Source organism: Melopsittacus undulatus, chromosome 8 (assembly GCF_012275295.1).
Source record: "Melopsittacus undulatus isolate bMelUnd1 chromosome 8, bMelUnd1.mat.Z, whole genome shotgun sequence".
NCBI lineage: Eukaryota > Metazoa > Chordata > Aves > Psittaciformes > Psittaculidae > Melopsittacus > Melopsittacus undulatus.
The window spans coordinates 20456061-20475596 of record NC_047534.1 but is presented as its reverse complement, the minus strand read 5'-3'; the positions used below and the strand labels follow the sequence as shown (position 1 = coordinate 20475596).

The window sequence follows — 19536 nt, the reverse complement described above, 5'->3', positions numbered from 1 at the left end:
TGTGAAGATGAGTTATTTTCTTCCCTCCAATCATATTGACGACTCTTCTTTCCACATAGGCACTAGGGCTTGTCTCTCTGTGGTCCCCCAGCCTGGGTACAGTCTGTACAATGGGTGCCTCCCTCATTTTTTCTTCCTAATCATGTTGGAAGTTAAATTGAAATCTGCTGCTATGGATGAGTCAAACCACTGCTGATGCCCAGGTGTTGATAATTCTTTTCCATCTTTTTGCGGCAAGCTCCCTGGCACAAGGCTCTGAGGAAACATCCCTTGCATGTGCTCACCTTTCCAGAGACATTTTCCCCTGCCTGGGGGAAATCTGGTATCTTCCATGTGGGATTGATACAAATCTTAATGGAGAAGGTGTTTGTGCACTTGCAACTACGAGTTTCATGGAAAACCCAGGCTCCAAACACTGAAAAAACTAGAGTACGTGACAGCCACTGAACTACTAGTTCAGTCTCTACTAGTTCAGGATGGAGATAATCAACAGGCTAAGTGCGTGCAGGATTTGGGGACGCAAAAAGACTTGTGAGATTTCTCGTTTCACTCAGCTTTTGATCCCCTTTCACATCCAACTGCATTTGCTGCGGAGCTGATGCTAATCAATGCCAGAGTGTCCAATTCCTCTAGCATGATTCACCAAAATTTGGGAGTCCTGAAATTACTATTAATGACAGTCTGTGGCATACAGCATTACATGAAGGGAAACCATCATAGGCAGCATCACACAACCTGGATTATCTGGTACCTGTATATTGCTTTGTACATAAATAGGATATTTCACAGGGTTTTTTATATCATTCTTTTATATTTTTTCTCCTACAGTTTTTCAAAGACTGGATGCAAAATGTGTTTACAAATTGATCTTGCAGTCAGTACTGTAGATTGTAGCATTTCCATTTTGGTGTTTTGTATGGGCTTGTGAGTTCATGAGGACTACAGGATGACCTTCCTTCTTAAAGACAGTTGCATACACTTCCATACAACATATCTTGCTTCTTAAATATATCACATTTCCTAGGATATGGTGTGAACTCTCACTTATAGAATGCATCGGGAAAAGCTGCGTATGTATTTATATTGTTAAATATGATATGCTCAATATTGATCTAGTTATTAATACAGGTTTTAGGAGTTTGTACTTGTTCTCTGGAAACTACAGTGTAGACTGAACTAAATTACTTAGTATCTGTACTTTACAGACACACTAATATTTTCTTAGAATGTTTTCTATATACCCATATAAGGTAAGGGATAATCCTTTATAGGCAATTTGTACCTTAGAAAAAAAACAGTTTTCTTATAACATTTAGGATGGGTGAAATGTTTTTGTGCTATGCTTAGTGATAAATTATAAACAAAGCACAAAATGCAAGAAGCAAATAGGAATTTCAAGATCATAGAATCATACAATCACAGAATGGTTTGGGTTGGAAGGGACCTTAAGGTTCATCCAGTTCCAAACCCCTGCCATAGGCAAAGACACCTTCCACTAGACCAGGTTGCCCCAAACCCCATCCAACCTGGCCTTGAACACTGCCAGGGATGGGGCAGCCACAGCTTCTCTGGGCACCCTGTGCCAGGGCCTCACCACCCTCACAGGGAAGAACTTCTGCCTAATATCTCATCTCAATCTCCCCTCTGTCAGGTTAAAGCCATTCCCCTTGTCCTGTCACTACAAACCCCTGTAAAAAGTCCCCCTCCAGCTTTCCTGATTCTCTTAGTCACTGGGAGCTGCACTAAGGTCTCCTCAGAGCCTTTTCTTTTCCAGGCTGAACAAGCCCAGCTGTAAGCTTGAGATGTCCTTAAATGCTGCAGTTCATTACAGAACAATGTTATAGTAATCTGGACAATCTTCTAGATTAACTCAGTTGGGCAATCGTCCCTCATTTTTGTAATTTTTCCTGCAGTTACCTTTGCCAAATCCTGCAATTCTTTCTTAGGACATGATCACATATAATTGGCTGACTCAGAATACAGCTAAAGAAAACTGGAGATCTGCATAAGCAAAAAATATGTTACCAGGTACCCAGTCTATCTTGCTACAGTACATTGTATATGAGTTGAGCCTGTGGAAAGAGCTCTTGATTTGGTCACCAACCTTTGCCTTCTTGAAAGGGACCAACATCACCACTTTGGGACCAGTTTAATTGGGTAGCATCTATACAAATACCTCCTGCTTTCTTACGTATTTTAAAGAGAACAACCACTATGTCTTTTGATCAGGATAAGTGACAGTTGCTTCTCTATTATGGTCACCTGTTTCCATTAGGCAAATACCTGTTGACATTAAGGCTGTGGCTATAATAATTTCTAATTAATTAAAAAAGAACTGGGTTTAGATGAATAAAATAAATTAATATAAATATTCATAACAATTATATAACTAAAAAATCTTTCATGGCCTACTAGCTCCTTGACTGTCATTTAAAACAAAGCAAACATCTAATAGCAATTACTGCTGTCCCAGTATGACTGATACTGGGTATGTCTTCAACTATTCAGAAATCCCTGGGGCCATGTTATTCTGCTGAGGTTTTGGAGTCTAAATTCGTAGTAGATGTATATGTAGGAAGTGTGTTGATATATCCTTGTGTTTTACTCTCTTTCTTGTACTTTGGATCAGATGTACCAGGTATTATCTTAATAGGAACTGCAGGTAGAATAGTTCTGAGTTACTAATAGTTGTAAAACTTTATTGATACCAGTTTTGACATTTTGTTGAAGCATGATGTCCAGTGCCTCTCTGCACTTAGTGTAGATAATGTAGCTATCGACATGTAATTTCAGTGAAATGGTGTATACAGTATGTATAGCAGTGCTCTAATTTCATTTAATTGCTTTCTGTGTGTTGAGTCATAGTAGAAAATTAGACTGTCTTTTAAAATCCTGTTCTACTTTCTGTTTGTCATTTATATCTGGGTTTGTTTCCTTTTGGCCATTCAACTGATTAGTTTCTACTGCTTAGTGACTGCTTTATCTGTCTATTATGGAGTATCCTGTTCTGATAACATTCAGAATCATGTATGCAGCCAACTTACAGTAAAAATGTTATTTTTAGTTTTCAGCTATCTAACCACTGTGGTATGTGTTAGTATCTGCATGCGTGTAGTTCCCTGGCAGTGAGTGAAAGTGTTCGCAGCATAGATTTACTGCCTTGTGAATGCAGTTGTTACGACATCATTAAGAGTTAGTGTTTACCTAGAATGATTAGGGGTTTTTTTTGTTTTATTCTTCTTTGCTTGAAATGCTGGGACTCTTTATCACCGTAAGTTAAGTAAGTCACTGTTTAAATTGGCACAGTGAATAAGGGGAAATCAAATTAACTACATTCCTGCAGGATGCTCTGGCTGCTTTTGACTCCGTGCGCTGTTCAGCCCTTAGTCACATCATGGAATCACAGGATCCCTCTGAGTCGCTTTCAGGTCCTCCTTGACTACACATGCCAGGAAATTAAGTGCAGTCACCTGGCTGGGACAGGGAGAGGCTGCATGGGGCTGCCTGAGTGCCTGAGGGGTCAAAGTAGGAACCTCTGAGTGCCTGAGGGGTCAAAGTAGGAACCTCTGCTTCATTCCCTTGGCAGGAACACCCTCTGTGAAAGATTAATACACTCATAGACAAAAGCTGCACTGTTTCTTTCATTGATAAAAAAGTGTATTAATAGTTATTTGGAAATGAAATGCAAAGCTAAATGCTTCTCAAGTTACTGTGGTTGTACAGGCTTGTTTGCTAGTCACAAAAGGTATGTCTGATCATAAAACAGACATGTGGCAAAAAGTTTCTGAAATCAGGGCTACAGTTCAGATATGTGAAAAGACAAGACTTTTCTGGTGGCTCTGATAGAGGTTGGGAGAGCAAGAAGAAGCTGGTTCATTCCTAGATACCCTGGGCCTCAGTCTCATAAATATAATCAACCTCTGTGAGTGGAAGGAGATAAAATTAGGCTTCAAAGCACAGGAAGCATCCTGCTTGGTGAAGCATCCCGCTTGATGAACCACCACATTACGGTGCTTCTGTATGAATGATACACTGCAGTGCTATGTGCTGCCTATTCATTATCCCTTGCCACCTCTTGAAAGTGACCAATTATGAGCTGGAATGTTTTCTGATGTTTCATGTCAAAAGAATGAAAAGGAAAAAGAATAAGGTTGGTCTTTTCCTTACACTCAAAAAGTTCCCCAGATTTTGAAATTGCAGAGTTTATTTTAAAATTAACCATAAGAGTCATTTAGGTTGGAAAAGATCCTTAAGATCATCAAGTCCAACCGTTGTACAACTTCTTTACTTTACATCACAGGAAATAAAAGGCACAGGGAATATGAGTAAGGTGATAATAGTTAAAGCTTATGTTTAAATTCTTTACTGTAAGGGAAAATTACTATTTTGCTAGCTGTTAATAACAAGATGATGTTGAAAACACTGAATTTAGAAAAACTGAACAAAGATAATTTCAGCATAATTTTTTTCCTAAGCTATTATGCAGCACAAAAATTGTCTTGATTGTATTTAGCATCCATACAGATCATTCAAATGTTTTAGTACCAGTTATGTTCTCATTTGCATTGATTTTCTCTATTTACAACAATGAAGCTACTTACATTTTCCATCAGTGTAAGAGGAAAAACAAAGCTTTGAGTGTAAGTTATTTGATTTGTTTTAGTAAGATACCATGGTTTTGACTAATTGCTATAAGCAGCTTTTATCAATAATATTTTCACAAAGAAAAAAGTGGAAAAAGTACTGAAATTTTTAAAACTTACTGTCAGATGCCCACATACCTATGCATATGAATTTAATTTTGATAGTAGTGTTTAAGTAGTGGAAGACAATTGGAGATAAAGCCACTACCAGTAATCAGTTGCAACTAATACTAGAAGATCTTGAAAGCAGTTACATGTTTTTTATCAGCTTTTCTTTCCTCTCACCACTACAGAAGTACACTGTTCTCTAAAGACAGTCTTTTCTACAGACGCTCTATCACTCTGATAATTAACATAACAACAGAAAAATAGCACTTGATTTTCAGTCCTGCTCTTCCAGAAACTCTTTATTTGTCATTCTTTGAACAACCAGAAACTGGAACTTGTCACAGAAGGATGAAATCTGTATTGAATCACAGAATCTTGAACACAGATGATAAAATTTCTCCCAGATCTGTGCTCTGTTCTTGTAAATTGTAGCTGGAATGCCTCATAGACTGAGTCTGGTTTTTTTTAGTTCAACAATTGGTAGTCATTTGCTTTTAATGCTTTCTTATGGTGTGAACTGATCTCTGTAACTTACATGTATAAAACAAACTAGACATTCTTTCTATACTGGAAATAGTCATGAATATAATATTTCACTAAGTGTTGTACCTCTTCTGTACATATCAATAAATGTCGATTCATAATTTTCATGGCTTTTGTATCTCTGAGTTTTAATGTCAGCCTGGGCTCAGTATGGGTGTGCTTTGGGTTTAGATAAAGCAGTCCGATGTGAGAGGCTCTAGTTCTGAAAACTGCAGGCAGGGTGGAAGATGTGCTGACTGCCAAAGTGTTAGAAATCTCACCATATCCTCTAAATACTCCAGGGTGCTGGCTGCAACTGAGATCATTTGCCACAAAGGCATGGATGCACTAACTACAGTTCTTGGCAATGAAGTCTAGAGAAGTGGGAAGAGATGTTAGAAGAGCAGGATGATACAATGCCATCACTGCTGTTGCTTTAGAAACTCACCTCCCTACCCTGGATGCTAAAAAAATAAATCCCATAGCCTTTCAAAAAAATAAAAATAAAACCTGTAGCTGAACCCCTGGAGCACTTTGTAGAGAAATCAACTCTTATTTAACACATGCATTTAGAGATGCTCATGGAGTGAACCATGGTAGACAGCACTGGCAGTTGGTAAGTATGGAGAGGAAGCTCTGACATTAATACTCAGACGGAAATAGCATATCTACCGTTGTGTGATAAAGACACATAACTGAAACCCAGGCTGTGAGGTTTAACAGTCTGCACAGCTTAGTTCTTACTCATCTAACCAAAGCCAGCATCCACTTCAGTAGTTTCCAAAGAAAATGCAGGCGCGGCAGGAAGTGGCTTTGGCAGAGCTTCAGCTGGCTATCTGCCCTCTGAGTCAGTAACAGACCAAGTCCTAGGAAGATCTTTGGGCTAAAAAAAAACCTGAGGCCCCGGCTATCTGCTGCCATTTCTGTGCCATGCTGCTGCTTTCTGCCAGAGGCAGAAACATCCTCTTCTGGCCTCATCAACAAGCATTGCTGATAAATGCATGCCGCTGACGTAAAATTCCCTGATGAAGTTGGTTGCACTCAGGATTCCACATCACTCATGTTTTATATTCAAATTCCCTCTTAAAAGATGGTTGTTCTTTTGCTACACATCATGGCATAGAATCATAGAATAGTAGCAAAAAGTTTGAAATGAAAGGCTCAATGCTGTGATTTATGCTTATTTCTTGTTTAAACCAATCTTTCTGCAATGACCTAAAAAAAAACCCAATCCATGCAGAAACCAATTCTGCAATTATATGACATTGTCCCTTTTGGAAATACACACACCAAAGACTGATTCTCTAAACTCTTGCAAGTCTCTTGTATGTCCATGTTTTTCCATGTCCTCAGCCTTAGGAAAAAAGATGATTTCAGGAGTGTCTTTGTATCTGGAGTGCATCCCTCCCTACAGGAAAGCATAGAATCACAAATGGTTTGGGTTGGAAGGGAACTTAAGACTCACCCAGTTCCAACCCCCCGGCCACAGGCAGGGACACCCTCTACTATACCACATTGCTCTAAGCCCCGTCCAACCTGGCAATCGTATAGCATCTGCTATAATGTTCTATAAACAACACAGAGTCACGAATCACTGACCCATCTTAAAAGATATTTCTATAGCCCTTCTCAGGCATGAAAGCAAAACCAAGAGAACACTTCAGGACTGCTAAACCTTAAACAGTCTTCTCCTTTGTATTAGATAGTAAATGTAAACAGGACAAGGACATTAAAGAAACAGGTGGCCCCAACTTACAGTGCTTTAGAACAAAAACAACATTAAAAATTACACCTAGTTATTACCAGCAATTCCTTATACTGTCTGCTGTCTCGCAGGGGCAGCATGCAACGAAAATGCTGTTCTGCTGCAGCAGGCACAGGAAGGAAACAAGATTGCATACAAGATCAGTTCTTGTGGTCGTGGCAGTTAGCAAGGCAGCAGGTTCTGTGGCAATAAGCAAAATGTGTTTGCATAGACAGATAAATTACAAACCCACTGCATCTCACAGTGATGGGATCCAGAGGAACTAACCCACACGCTGTCTGTGGTGCAAGGACTACTATTTAGAAAAGCAGCCTGGGGTCTGTCTTGCACAGTGTGATGCTATTCACTGTCACTTGTGACTGAACTAAAAATATGTTTGCCATACTGATTCATCAGACTGATCTATCTCTGTTTAGGTGTTTTATTACGGGAGTGCCCAAAGGTGCCCCATGATTCCATCACAAGAAGTGTCTTCTGAAATGCTGATGTGAAGACACGCACACGATAAAGACAAGTGACTCCCAACTCTGTGAAGGGGAAAGAAGAGGAACTGAGCTAGGAAATACATTCAAAAGTTATCCCACTTTCACCCGAGCTACCAACGTTATCTAAATTCAAGTGAGGATCAGGTAGGCTTTTATTAACTTACTTTTCAACAATGTCTTTTGAAGGCACTACCCCATACGACTGAATGTTGCTCTAGAAAAGGCTCCTTGAGGAGGACCCATACCTTTGCAGTTAATCAGCAGCAGGCTGACCCTTTGGCCCATCTCCGCACCTGGCTTCTCCCATTTCTGACAGGGATGTAGGCTTTAGACCTGTCCTCTGCACATGGGTGAGCCTTGAACAAAAGGTAAGTTTGTTTGTTAAGTCCCTTGCTGAACAAGCAAGCATCCTTACCTAGAGTTCATTTCAGACTTTCTCTTGGTGAATGAAACATTAACTAGAACATGATCCACAAGGGAGCTTCAGGAAAGTACCCTGTAACTATAAACTTGTGAGTCTAATGACCTCTTGCTGCAAAACAAAACATCCTTAATTGACTGGATAACTGTAAAACAGTTTTACAGTAAAACAAACCCCACGTACTGGCATACAGCTAGACAGGCAGCAATTAGACATACATTGCCAGTGCCTAAACAAAGCCAAAACAGTGAATCATTTATAGATCCAAAAAGTGAAATGAACCCAACATACTTTTTGCTGTGAGGCTTGTATCATTGACATCTGTAGTCCAGAGAACCCGCCTGAAGACTTTTCTCTCCCTTGCTGTGCTGTTGTCAGCTGAGATGACTCTGCCTTGGATACAGGGCTCAGCTCAGCTTAGAAAATTGATCTTACAGGCTCAGGCTGAAAGATGCTGGAAGCAGTCTCCCCGAGCTGGCTCTGCTGAGGGTGCTGCCAACAATCTGCAGCAGCAGCCCGAAACAGATTCTTGTTATTAAAAAAAGTAACCTGATAAAAAGTGATGAATAGAAACTCACACTTAACACCCAATCACTGCAGAACATACCCAGTTTGTTACTGTCTGCTCTGGGTAAAATGAAAGTGTGGGGTCCCGATTCATGTGATGAAATGTAGTCACTGAAAATTATTTCAACTTTTTTTATCAATAGATTAACCCAGGGGGAAAAAAACAAGAAAAAAAAAACAAACCAAAAAATCGCCTTTTCAGTACATGGTGCCAAAAGCTGCTGACTGCAAGTAAATTTAGATTTAAAGCCAAAATTCTGCTGTAACCATACCATTTATACACCGCAACACAGAACTAGCATATGGGCACTAAAGCTGTCCCCACCCCAACATGATTGCTTGAGGCAAGGCTTTCAGTTACAAAACTTACAGCCTCTGGGAAAGAGGTGGAATATGACTTGTTGCATCATCCCCCTCTGTCCTGGGCTGCTCTGAGAGTCTGAAGGACTTCAGGCCCAGACTTAGCAGACAGAGTCTCCACTGCCTATGAGCCATATGCTGATTTCCCACTGCCAGCCTACACAGCCCTAACTTCAGCTGTGCCTTTGGCATCACTTACAATATCCCTAATATTATAAAAAATGCTTGGAGGTTTTCCAATAGATGCACTTAAATTTATGCCAGATTCTATTTGACTTGACAAATCCTGTTTTACTGTAAATTTACAGATATTTTTTGCCAATGGGAAATAAATTTCTTGTAAGTATTTCATTTTAGTATAAAGGGCAAGTTATAACATGAACTCTGCATGGTGAATCTTCCCCACAAAAAAGTAGTTTTACACAGTTAGATCTCCTGTTTGGGATATTAAAACTAGCTTAAGCTATGCCTATCTCTGAAAACAAAAATGGCCATCTTCTCATTTGTGGACTTGTTTTGATCCAAAGATCCTTTTTTTTCCTTTTTTTATCCTCAAGGAAAACACCAAACTAATGACATTCACATCAGAATTCAATGCACAGATTTGTCTGGTAGAGAATATATGAAAATGGATTTCGTCCATCCATCTTGTTCATCCAAATCCCTCTTTTTCTGTTGAGTAAGAAGGTTTACTAAAACGTTTGATGCTCCTTGAAGCTGTCAGTCAGGCAAAACCTTTCTAACGCTTGCTGGAAGCATGCAGATCAAATTGACAGAAGGATGTGTATAAAGCATACATAAAGCTTCCACCACCTCTGCTTTACTTGCACTCTAACAAAAATAAGCTCCTTGGAGGTCAGGAAAGGTTACTTGATGATGGGTTCATTTCTTCAATTCAAACTTTGCAAAACCACTGTGCAGCCACACGTTTGACCTGTGTGAAGACCCATGTCAGTCTGGTCCTTTAAAAGCAGGAAGATGAGCAAGAAGACACATGTTCTTGAAACCTTGATGTTGCTAAGCTTACCCAAATGAGGAAGACAAAAATTACAGTGTGCTGTACAAAAGACACTGTTACTCATCTTTGCTAGATTTGCTCTTTGCCTCTCATTTTGCATCGTCCAGCTTCTTGCTCTCAGCATGGTGTTGGTGGATGCCACATGCAGCACAGCATAGTAATAACAAGAAATAACCTACCAGGGGAAAATGGTTCAAAATGAGTTTGAAAATGAGGTGGGGAATGTAGAGGTGGGGGAATATTGACTTGGAGGTGGGGGAGTTCACAGGAAAAGGCCAATTCTTTTTTCCTTCTCAGAGCTGTGAAACTTTCAAGCATCAAAGTCCTGGGGGTATTGAAGGGACTTTCCCAGTAACAGCACATAAATTTCACTCTCCCTGTACTGGTTCACCCAGCATCTCTGTCCTTCCTCTGCCCCAAACACCCTGGAGCTCCCATCTCCAAAATACCTTTGCACAGTTCTTGCCCCCCATAGAGAACAAGAGTTTTCACAGAATCGCAGGATCACAGAACAGCTTGAGTTGGAAGGCATCTTAAAGCTCATCCAGTTCCACCCCTTGCCACGGGCAGGGACACCTTCCACCAGACCAGGTTGCCCCAAGCCCCATCCAACCTGGCCTTGAACACTGCCAGGGATGGGGCAGCCACAGCTTCTCTGGGCAACCTGTGCCAGGGCCTCAGCACCCTCACAGGGAACAATTTCTTCCTATACGTAGTCTAAATCTCCCCTTTGTCACCACTCCCACACAGCTGAAACTGCACCCCAAGGAACAGCCCAGCACTGTGCTCTTCCTGCCCACCTTTTTGGCCTTTTCTACTCTGTGGAGGAAAACTAGTCAGCACCTGTGTTTATCCAAAGGGTTTGTATTTGACTAATGAAATCTATTGCAACCAGTGAAGTCAGAACCTTGGATTGTTTAATAAGGCCAAGAAATAACTATTGGCTAGTGGCCTAATATAGCATGAAATAAATGGATTAACTACCTGTTTAAAAAATATTCTGGTGTCTGTGTATGCTGAGGCAGAACACAGTTGTCAGGGGATTTAATTTCTTCTCGACTTCCATGGAAAAAGTAATTAGGACCAGCCCTAACCAGAATTATTTACTGACCTTTCTACCTGCTGAGCATTGTTTCTGTATTCTAAAGAGACACTTGGTAATTGACTCCTAATAATATTCCAGGCAACTTGCTTCAAACTACTTAAAACAGATGTTGCTGTACTTGACAAAGGACACATAAAGTCATCCTTTCCATCCATCCAGATCCCATGAAAAACATTGTGCAGAAATATATGTTGTGGAAAGGGTTTAAAACAACCACACAGGTAGACATGACAGCTGTATGTCCTTTCTTTGCTTTAATTAAACATTCCTTGTAAGATCATCAAGAAAATGCAGGTGAAAAACACACCTTGGGTTGTTAGAAGAAAATATTACATTCTCATAAAACATACAATCCTGCTTTTAATTCTTCTTACTGCTTTAGGCAGTATTTCTGTGAAGGGTAGTCTGGATTATATTTGTTCAAAACTGTTCAAGGCAAAGGAATAAGACAAGTTGATCACAGTGTCTGTTCTGGGTCCAGCCTGATTTCTCCCACTAATAATGCCAGTCTTACTTTTTATCCTCAATGTGGAATCAAGTTTATTTTTGAAAGCTTATTTTACAGTTCAATGTGGTTTTAGCAATACTATTTCTAGTTACAATTTAGAGAAGATATTTTCTTTCATTCTGATTAATCTGTTAAATAAATATGCAAATATATCAAGTGCTCTCTATAAAAAAACAAACATACACACAACAAACAACCCCTCAAATAATAAAACCAGGATTAATAAAAATATGTACTATTTTACACATCTAGTTCTGAAACTATAATGAAAGATTTACACATGAATCAGATGATAATCTAAAAGGAATCAGCATATATAGAATAATGGCATTGCCTCTGTAAAGACAACTTGAGCATCTCCTATTTAAAAATATAAAAAGAAGCCAACCAATGTTGTCCGTGTATTTATAGCCACTGAACGTTGGATAAATTAGAGTTTGTGGATTTCACCAATAAACATCTGAACAGGGACACAAAATACATGCCACATCTTTCTTTTTTTCTTTTATAAAGAAAAAAATTGCCTTCAAGAGAATGAAATATCTCCTTTTGATTGAGACCTATATTCAATTAGGATTTAAAGAAATGAATAATTCTTATTCTGGATCTCTATACTTAGTGAAATGAGTACCTAACACCAGTTTAAACACAGCCTTCAACAGATCATTGTGACTTATAATGACAAATAGAAAAGCTTGCTTAATAACATTTCAGGAAAGAAACAAAAAATCAATTCACAGACTCAACAAACTTCCCACTACACAATTCAATATGAAAATAGATGAAAGGAGTGAGATGTCTGACAGTGGACCACAAGTACTGATGTAAAATCACAATGACCCCCTTAGCTTAGACCATGAGCTGTATGACTGTATGTAGGTGAAACATGTTGACCTACATAAAGTCCAAAACCATCCTATGTGTACCTTAAAAATCACACCTCGTCTTGGGATGTTTGCTCAGGCATAAACTGCCCCTGAGATCTGCCTGCAGATACTAAGGCACTGAGCAACTCAACGAAACACATGGGAAACTGCTGGAGGGATGCGAGTGAGGAATACGATCAACAGTCTTGTGCTTTACATCCTAGTAAAGATCAGTGCTAGCTAACACTAGTATTTAGCCAGCTGAATACTTGTCTTCTAAATTGCTTTAGACAGAGAACATAAAATAACATGTCTTAGCGGAACATTTTCAAAGACAGGTGCTGTGGTCAGGGAACAGGAACATCTGATCAGCCCTGCTACTACTGACACAGACCACTGGTTGGGATTACCGTAGACAGTTTTTACTTGCATTTTCTAGAGGCAGCGCTATTAGAAGTTATAATTCCCCCTCTGTTCCAATACATTTTCTTAAAAATTGTACTTATTTTATTCTTATTTACTGGCAGTAAATAATTTTCTTTCTGACAACTCATACAAATATAATGCACAGCATCATAGCTTAATACAAATACTTTACATAACAGACACATACGGACAAACAAAAGCATATAACAATGCAGTTGCAGTTACTTTACTATATTACATGTCTAGAAGAGTTTCCTTTTATTTTCTTTGATGCTTTCTGTTGAATTTGAACTTCTGGTATCAATAAGCAAGTTATGTTTCTTTTGGTATTTTTACAAAGCAGAGGGAAAACCATGGATGAAAAAGAATTCAGACAAACTGAGCAAGCTCATAAAAAGGCAACTTTTAAAATCCCAGCAAACTGGTGTAACGTAATAGTTACAGGGGAAACAAGTTTTACAAGGCTCAGCATCTCCTAAGTAAAACAGCAGAAGAAGATGGAGACCTATTCTTCAGGAATAAAATACTGTCGTCTTCCCTAACGATCTCCAATAGCTTGATTTGTGCACGTATGATAGAGCTGGGGTCATTCTGCTTTATTCATTATCCTAACAGACTCATTGAAAACATGCACAAACTGTGACCAATGAAGGAGGAAGGAAGAAGATCAATGAATCCTTGAAAAACACAAGGATAACTGTACAGATTGTTAGGATAATAAAATACAAAAGTTTATTATGTATTCTCTCATGTTTTCGTCTGTGTATTCCACCTCCCGAAAGCACTTGCTCTATGGCCATAGACATTTAAAAGAGAGATAAATAGATACTGTCCTTCTGGATTTCCCTCATTGCAGACTAAGCCATAAATCATCATAAAATGTCACTTTTTGTTTATACTCTGAATGTACCCACTGCTCTTCCTGGCTGGAAGGCATTTCTGAAGGATTTCTATAGTTTAGACACTGTATAGAAGGACTTTTTGGCTTAAACTTGATTTTTGCTGTTGACATTTGTTCTTTACTTACTCTTGTACCATGGCAAGTTTAGCACCTTTAAATGCCTGTAAGATGGAGTGACTGGACACTTCTGTACCTCTGCACAGTGAAGACCCTCCATCTGGGGAACAATGACAAACTTTTATCCCTCCTAATGCCCAAGACACAGTGAGGATCCTCCGTGCAGGAACTGGGAACTGAAAAATCTTGCGGGCTTTTTTCAGGAAGCAAATGTAAATTTTGTTAACTCAGACAATTTTAAAGTGATTAAAAAGGAATAAAACTTAATTATGTTCAAAACACATCAGTAGCAGAGTGCATCTCTGAATTCCTGTCCAAGTTCCATGTGATCAGTTGTGATTTCCCCAGCTCTGATCTACTCAACAACTTGGTACCATTACACACCACTCTTCATGTCAAGCTCCTGGTGATTTTGTGTTTCATTAACCGTCAGGAATTCGTCACATGCTCCTGTTCGGTCATTTGACTGTTCTTTATGAACCAAGTGCACCATTTCTTGTGATTTGCTGGCATCTCCATTTAATCCACTTGTCTTCCTGTCCTCGACTGCCCCTTTGCCATTGTTAATCACCAGCTTTTTCTTCTGCCCACATCTAGAAAGAAATAAAAAGAAGTACTCTAAATTGAGACTAATAACTTAAAAATAAGTTAAAAAATGAAAGTCAGTATTTATGAGAAGGTGTTTGGAAATGAAACCTGTGTCTACCAGTGTGGACTGAACACAATATGAAGTGTAAAGTTCCTCCATATTGCATATTTCGTTTTTGAAAGCATCCACTATGATATGAAAAAAAAATTGGCAGGAGCTAACTTATTTGTATCTACCATTACTAAAAATAAGAATAACATTCATTATTGGCAGTTAGGAAAGATTTTCTATCCTTTAGACATACCTACATTTATGAACTTCACATATACTCCACTATAAGAATGACCCACGGGGTCATTCTAAATCTAGACTTTGGACCACACCTTTGAAAATGCTGAAGTTCTTGGGATAACAGTAAATTTGCATTAAACTCTCACTATACAAGGTAACTTTTCCCTTCTTTGTATTAGCATGTCAGGCTGGGAAGCTTGCCAACAGCAAGGAACTACAGATTACTACTCTTGCTGCTGTCAACAGAGTAGTTCCTTATGGAGTTAAGGTAAGAAATAACTACTGCACTTTTAAAGTTACACTTGCTACTGACCTGCCAAGCAAACTTGGTATGTAGCTTTGAATGAACACACACACTCATGTTTTGGATTAATTGGCATTCACGTGCATTACGCTGATGGTGCAAGCAACTACCCATCTATGAATTTGAAATGTATGAGCAGAGAATATATGGAAAGGGTTCTTGACTTGTTCATGTCAGCATTTGGATCCTACTAGAGTGGGGAAGAAAAAAAAACCAAACCAAAACACTTGTTTCAGGCATACCAGAGTACACCTTAGCTTCAAAAGGTTTCCTCATGCTGATTAACACCTATTACTAGAGTCAAATCCATGCATTCATATGCATACATGTGGACACATCCACTTTCTCTCTTTGCAACTCATTCTCAGCTTCATGGAAGCTCTAAGTAAAATATATATTTTCCATTAACAGCATATAGGGCATAATTTATAGATCTGAGATTGTTTAATTTCTTCTCAGATGTTGTCTGGAATTAGCCATAGTGGCCCTATTTGCTCTGGGTCACCCTGGTGACTCTGGGTTAAAAGGGAGAAAAAAATGTCAGTCTCCACTTTTAAAGGCACAAAAGAGTAACATATAAATCAATATAAGTCATGAAGTTCAGTCCCTCTAACTCCAAAACCACTTCACTGAAAGAAAGTTGCAGAGTTTTCTGTCTCACTATATACTTGACAGCTTTCTCATTTCAACAGGTCTTTATAATACTGTCAGAGAAGCACCGATATCATAGATAACAGTCATCTGCCAAACATAGCAGGTGGCATCTCAGTATTGGCTTCAGCAAAACTGTGATCAGTTTTCCCTGTCTGACAATTTGGCATTTTGTTTGCAATATTTTGTCTCATAGAAGCCTTCTGCATTATGGGCAGAGACTGCTCCCTCACGACAATGGTGGTGATTTTTTTATCACCCATGTCATGCTTTGGAGGACCTTGACACTGTTACAGAAGCATGAACATACGCTTTCCTGCAACGAGCAGACTAGGAATAAATTTGCTCACTGCTTCCTGAGCAAATACCCCCACATATTATGCAGTACATAATATACAATAGTTCAAATTCAGCATTTAAGTAGAAAACAGATACTCTGTTAAAGGGTTCAACTTTAACATTCAAGCTGCAAAAAAAACCTGTTCAGGACAATTTAGAAGTAACCTAAGAACAGCCCCCAGAGAAGGGTGAGTGAAGAACATTAGAACTTATCCTTCCACGTATTTTCAAACTTCATAGCTAACTTTGCACAGGTTATTGTAACTTTCTATTCCTCAGCTTTTTCATCTGTAAAGCTATTGAGTGCCCTGCTTTACATCTCTGTGACTGCCAGCTGTGATACTGCTTTTTGTTTGGAAGGAACAATTTAATCCTGTGACAGCTATTGTCTAATGCAGCCCTTCACACCGTATATAGACAACACCGCTAATGGTGGAGGATTATACTCAGCTCATCCTATGGTTGCTGCTATGTCTGTCTCACATAGTTTTCACTCTCAGTGGATGGGATTTTCTTATTAATAAGTAATGACTAGAGAATAATTAATTCTCTGTGATCTATATACAGTTAGTTTCCATCTACAAGTAAAGACCAAGTGTTTTTTACACAGGTACTGACTTTCTGTGGTTCCACCCAAGTGTGAAGGATGATGTGTAACCTGTGTGATACACAGTGGCCTGGGCCCTCACACCCTAAGTCCCAGAGCTTTGCAGAAGCAGCTGTTTCCTGTGTTATGCTACTCTGCTCTTTTGTGAAGGTTTGAAGCCTCTCAATGAAGGAAACAGCAGGGCAGTGTGTTCTGAAAAAGGGGCTACCTTACCTTCTCCGACTGTTGACAGCAATACACACCGCAAGAATCAATGCAAGTGCCACAAGGGAAGCAACTACGATCAGCCATTCTGTGGGCAGAGGGAGGGGAGGAGAGTGTGTTATTATATCATGCAGTTTTGCCATTTTGCAGAACAGCAAGAACCACCCATGGCAAGAGCTGCTCATGGCATGGGGTTTGATATAGATAATCTTTAAGGTCTCTTCTGACCCGAACCATTCTGTGATTCTATAACACAAATTTTTTATGTTCTTTAAACTTCAGCCTTTTTCCCTAACTTGCATAAACATTTGTTCATTTTACAAACTGCTTCTGTGCAAATCCAATAAATTTCATCATTCAGCTATGATGCCAACTCAGATTATATACCTCATCACTATTAACACTTACAAGCACTGTACTTCAGTGGGCATAGACGAAGATAAGCTGTATCACTGATTTACTTGAAGAGGAAAAGAAAAGGCTTAGCAACAATACACTTTCAATCCCAGGCACAAAAGCAGGATGACTTTCATGTAGAGTGAAATGTTCTTTTCTCTTACCCCCTCCTCACTCACCCCCCCCTACCCCCCCAATAAAATCTTACTTAAAGGGGTATTTATGAGGTAAATTTTAGAAGAAAAGATATTATTATTATATATAAAAATATTTCTAAATACAAAATTGGGAGGGAACCTAAGAGATCATGTCAGCTACATTTAACTGCAGTGAAACAGGGTCAGTAAGAATTAAAGTAGATTTCATTTTTAGTAAAGGAGATTTCACCACCTCTGCAGTAGCCTGTTCTTTTCGCTGTTCTACGATTATAGAGATCGTCTCCTAAGAGTTGTTTCGTTTGAACGAAATAAATCTCCATTGTTTAACAAGTCTCCTACATTTCATTTGAAGCAAATTACTACTTCTAGTTAGCTAATTATGATTACTCCATAGTGAAAAACTGATAACCATTCTATTTGTAGCGTACTCTTCTCAAATCTCCCTTCAATTTTCACTGAAAATAATGAGTTCTTCCAAAGGTGCTTCAAGGGTTACCTTTCCAAAATTTTTTTGTGATCTTCTTCAGGTTTTGGGGTTTTTTTAATATGTGATTAATGTAATGCCTTGAACTGAGCACAGAGCTTCAGCTCTGGATATTTTAGGCCTAAGTAGAGCAGGATAATTACTCTCTCTGTTTTAAAAATTACTGTTAATATGTTCCAGAATATATTTGCATTCTTTTGCAGTTTTATCATGGTGTTGGCTTCTTTGCATATATCTTTACTGAATTTTGCCTGATTTAATATAAATTTATAAAGTTTATTTGGATCGGAATCCCATTCTCCAAATGCTTCATTCCTCTCATCTTGTATTGCTGGAAAATAATATGAATTACAATATGCTCCTTTTTTCAGACTACTAGTGAGAATGCTGAATATCACCTGATTGAGAATAAAGCTTAAACAACTGTAACTTACCTACATATTCATCTCCTGTTTCAGTTCATATTAACATAATTCGGTAAACTATTAAAACATATGACTTCAAAAACCCACCTGGTACTGAGGCCGACCTTGGCTGTGGAGTTATTTTTGTTGTTGTGGTCTCTGCAGGGGAAGTAGTGGATTCATAATGTCCCTTATGTGGTCCTTGATTACCGTATATACTGGGGGTAGATCCTAAAGAATGAGACCATCCATTAGGCCAAATATGCTTAGTGAATATCTAACAGTGAGGCACAAAGACTATGACTTTCACAGTTAAAATTAGATATTCTGGAAAGTTCACCCTGAGGTAATTAAAAGGTATTTATACCGAAAACTATTACATACATTATAATCATCATAATCATCTGAAATAAGGCTAGTTTCGGTATTTTGAATAACAAAACTCATGGGTTTTCCCTCCTGCCTCTCTCGTATGTATCCATTTCACTTTCATGAACCAAAATATAATTACAGTTGCCTGGAAATGTTCTCAAGAAAATGAAAAGACGTGAATGTTGGCAACTTTTTGAAGAGGCTTTTGTCATACAAGTCAAATATCTTGCCTGTTCTATGGGAAAAAGAGAGTGAGAACAGGAGAGAGACAGAAAAAGAACTTTTTTATTTAAACTTAAAATGACCACTATAGATAAATTTTTAAACTTTGGATTTTATTCCTACACAGGATAAAACAATTTCATAAAACAGAATGTTAGTTCTCTGAATGGGTTTAAATTTGACAGCTACAAACTGGGACCTTAAAAATCTAAGCTATTTTTTTCTAATAGAAAAAAAATGCTCTCTTTAAAGCTGGAGGTGGATCCCCTTACCCTTTTTAATAAGTTGTATAATTTGGTTCTAAGGCATTTGAATCAAAAATGCATATTTCCGGTCTCAAGCATTTGCTATGCAATTACATTTCTGGCCCATGCTGTTACCGTATGGCTATCCCAAGTCTAAAATTCTGAGCAATTACAGATATTGTGATTTCATTTGGGACAACTACTTCATTATTCCTACAAAAAAAAGATACTACAGATCTCCACCTCTGATTTCTTCCAGACTGTAACAGAGCAAATTACGCACTTATTCTAATCAACTGTAAAGTTCTTTTTCTGTAACACATATTGCAATACAGTTCTGATCTCATTTCCTAATAGCAGCTGGCAAACACAAAACTGAGAAGTACATTTTTTTCCCCTGTTAAGTTTAGCCAGTTCATGAATCTTCCAGATGTTCTCATTATTTTTATTAACAAGAA

At 38.6% G+C, this 19536-nt stretch overlaps 1 protein-coding gene across 22 annotated transcripts in view; it reads right to left on the bottom strand.

Annotated features, from left to right (window-relative positions):
* Positions 1 to 11229: 11229 nt before the first annotated feature.
* The window catches only part of CD44 (CD44 molecule (IN blood group)), a 63243-nt gene continuing 54936 nt past the window's right edge, over positions 11230 to 19536 (bottom strand). For all 22 annotated transcript variants that reach the window (XM_034065484.1, XM_034065489.1, XM_034065497.1 and 19 more), the window contains 3 exons: positions 18348 to 18470; positions 16807 to 16885; positions 11230 to 14405 (listed from right to left, as the gene is read on the bottom strand). In XM_034065484.1, coding sequence (XP_033921375.1) covers positions 14189 to 14405; positions 16807 to 16885; positions 18348 to 18470 — 419 coding nt within the window. In that variant the 3' untranslated portion in view covers positions 11230 to 14188. The remainder of the gene's footprint in view (positions 14406 to 16806; positions 16886 to 18347; positions 18471 to 19536) is intronic.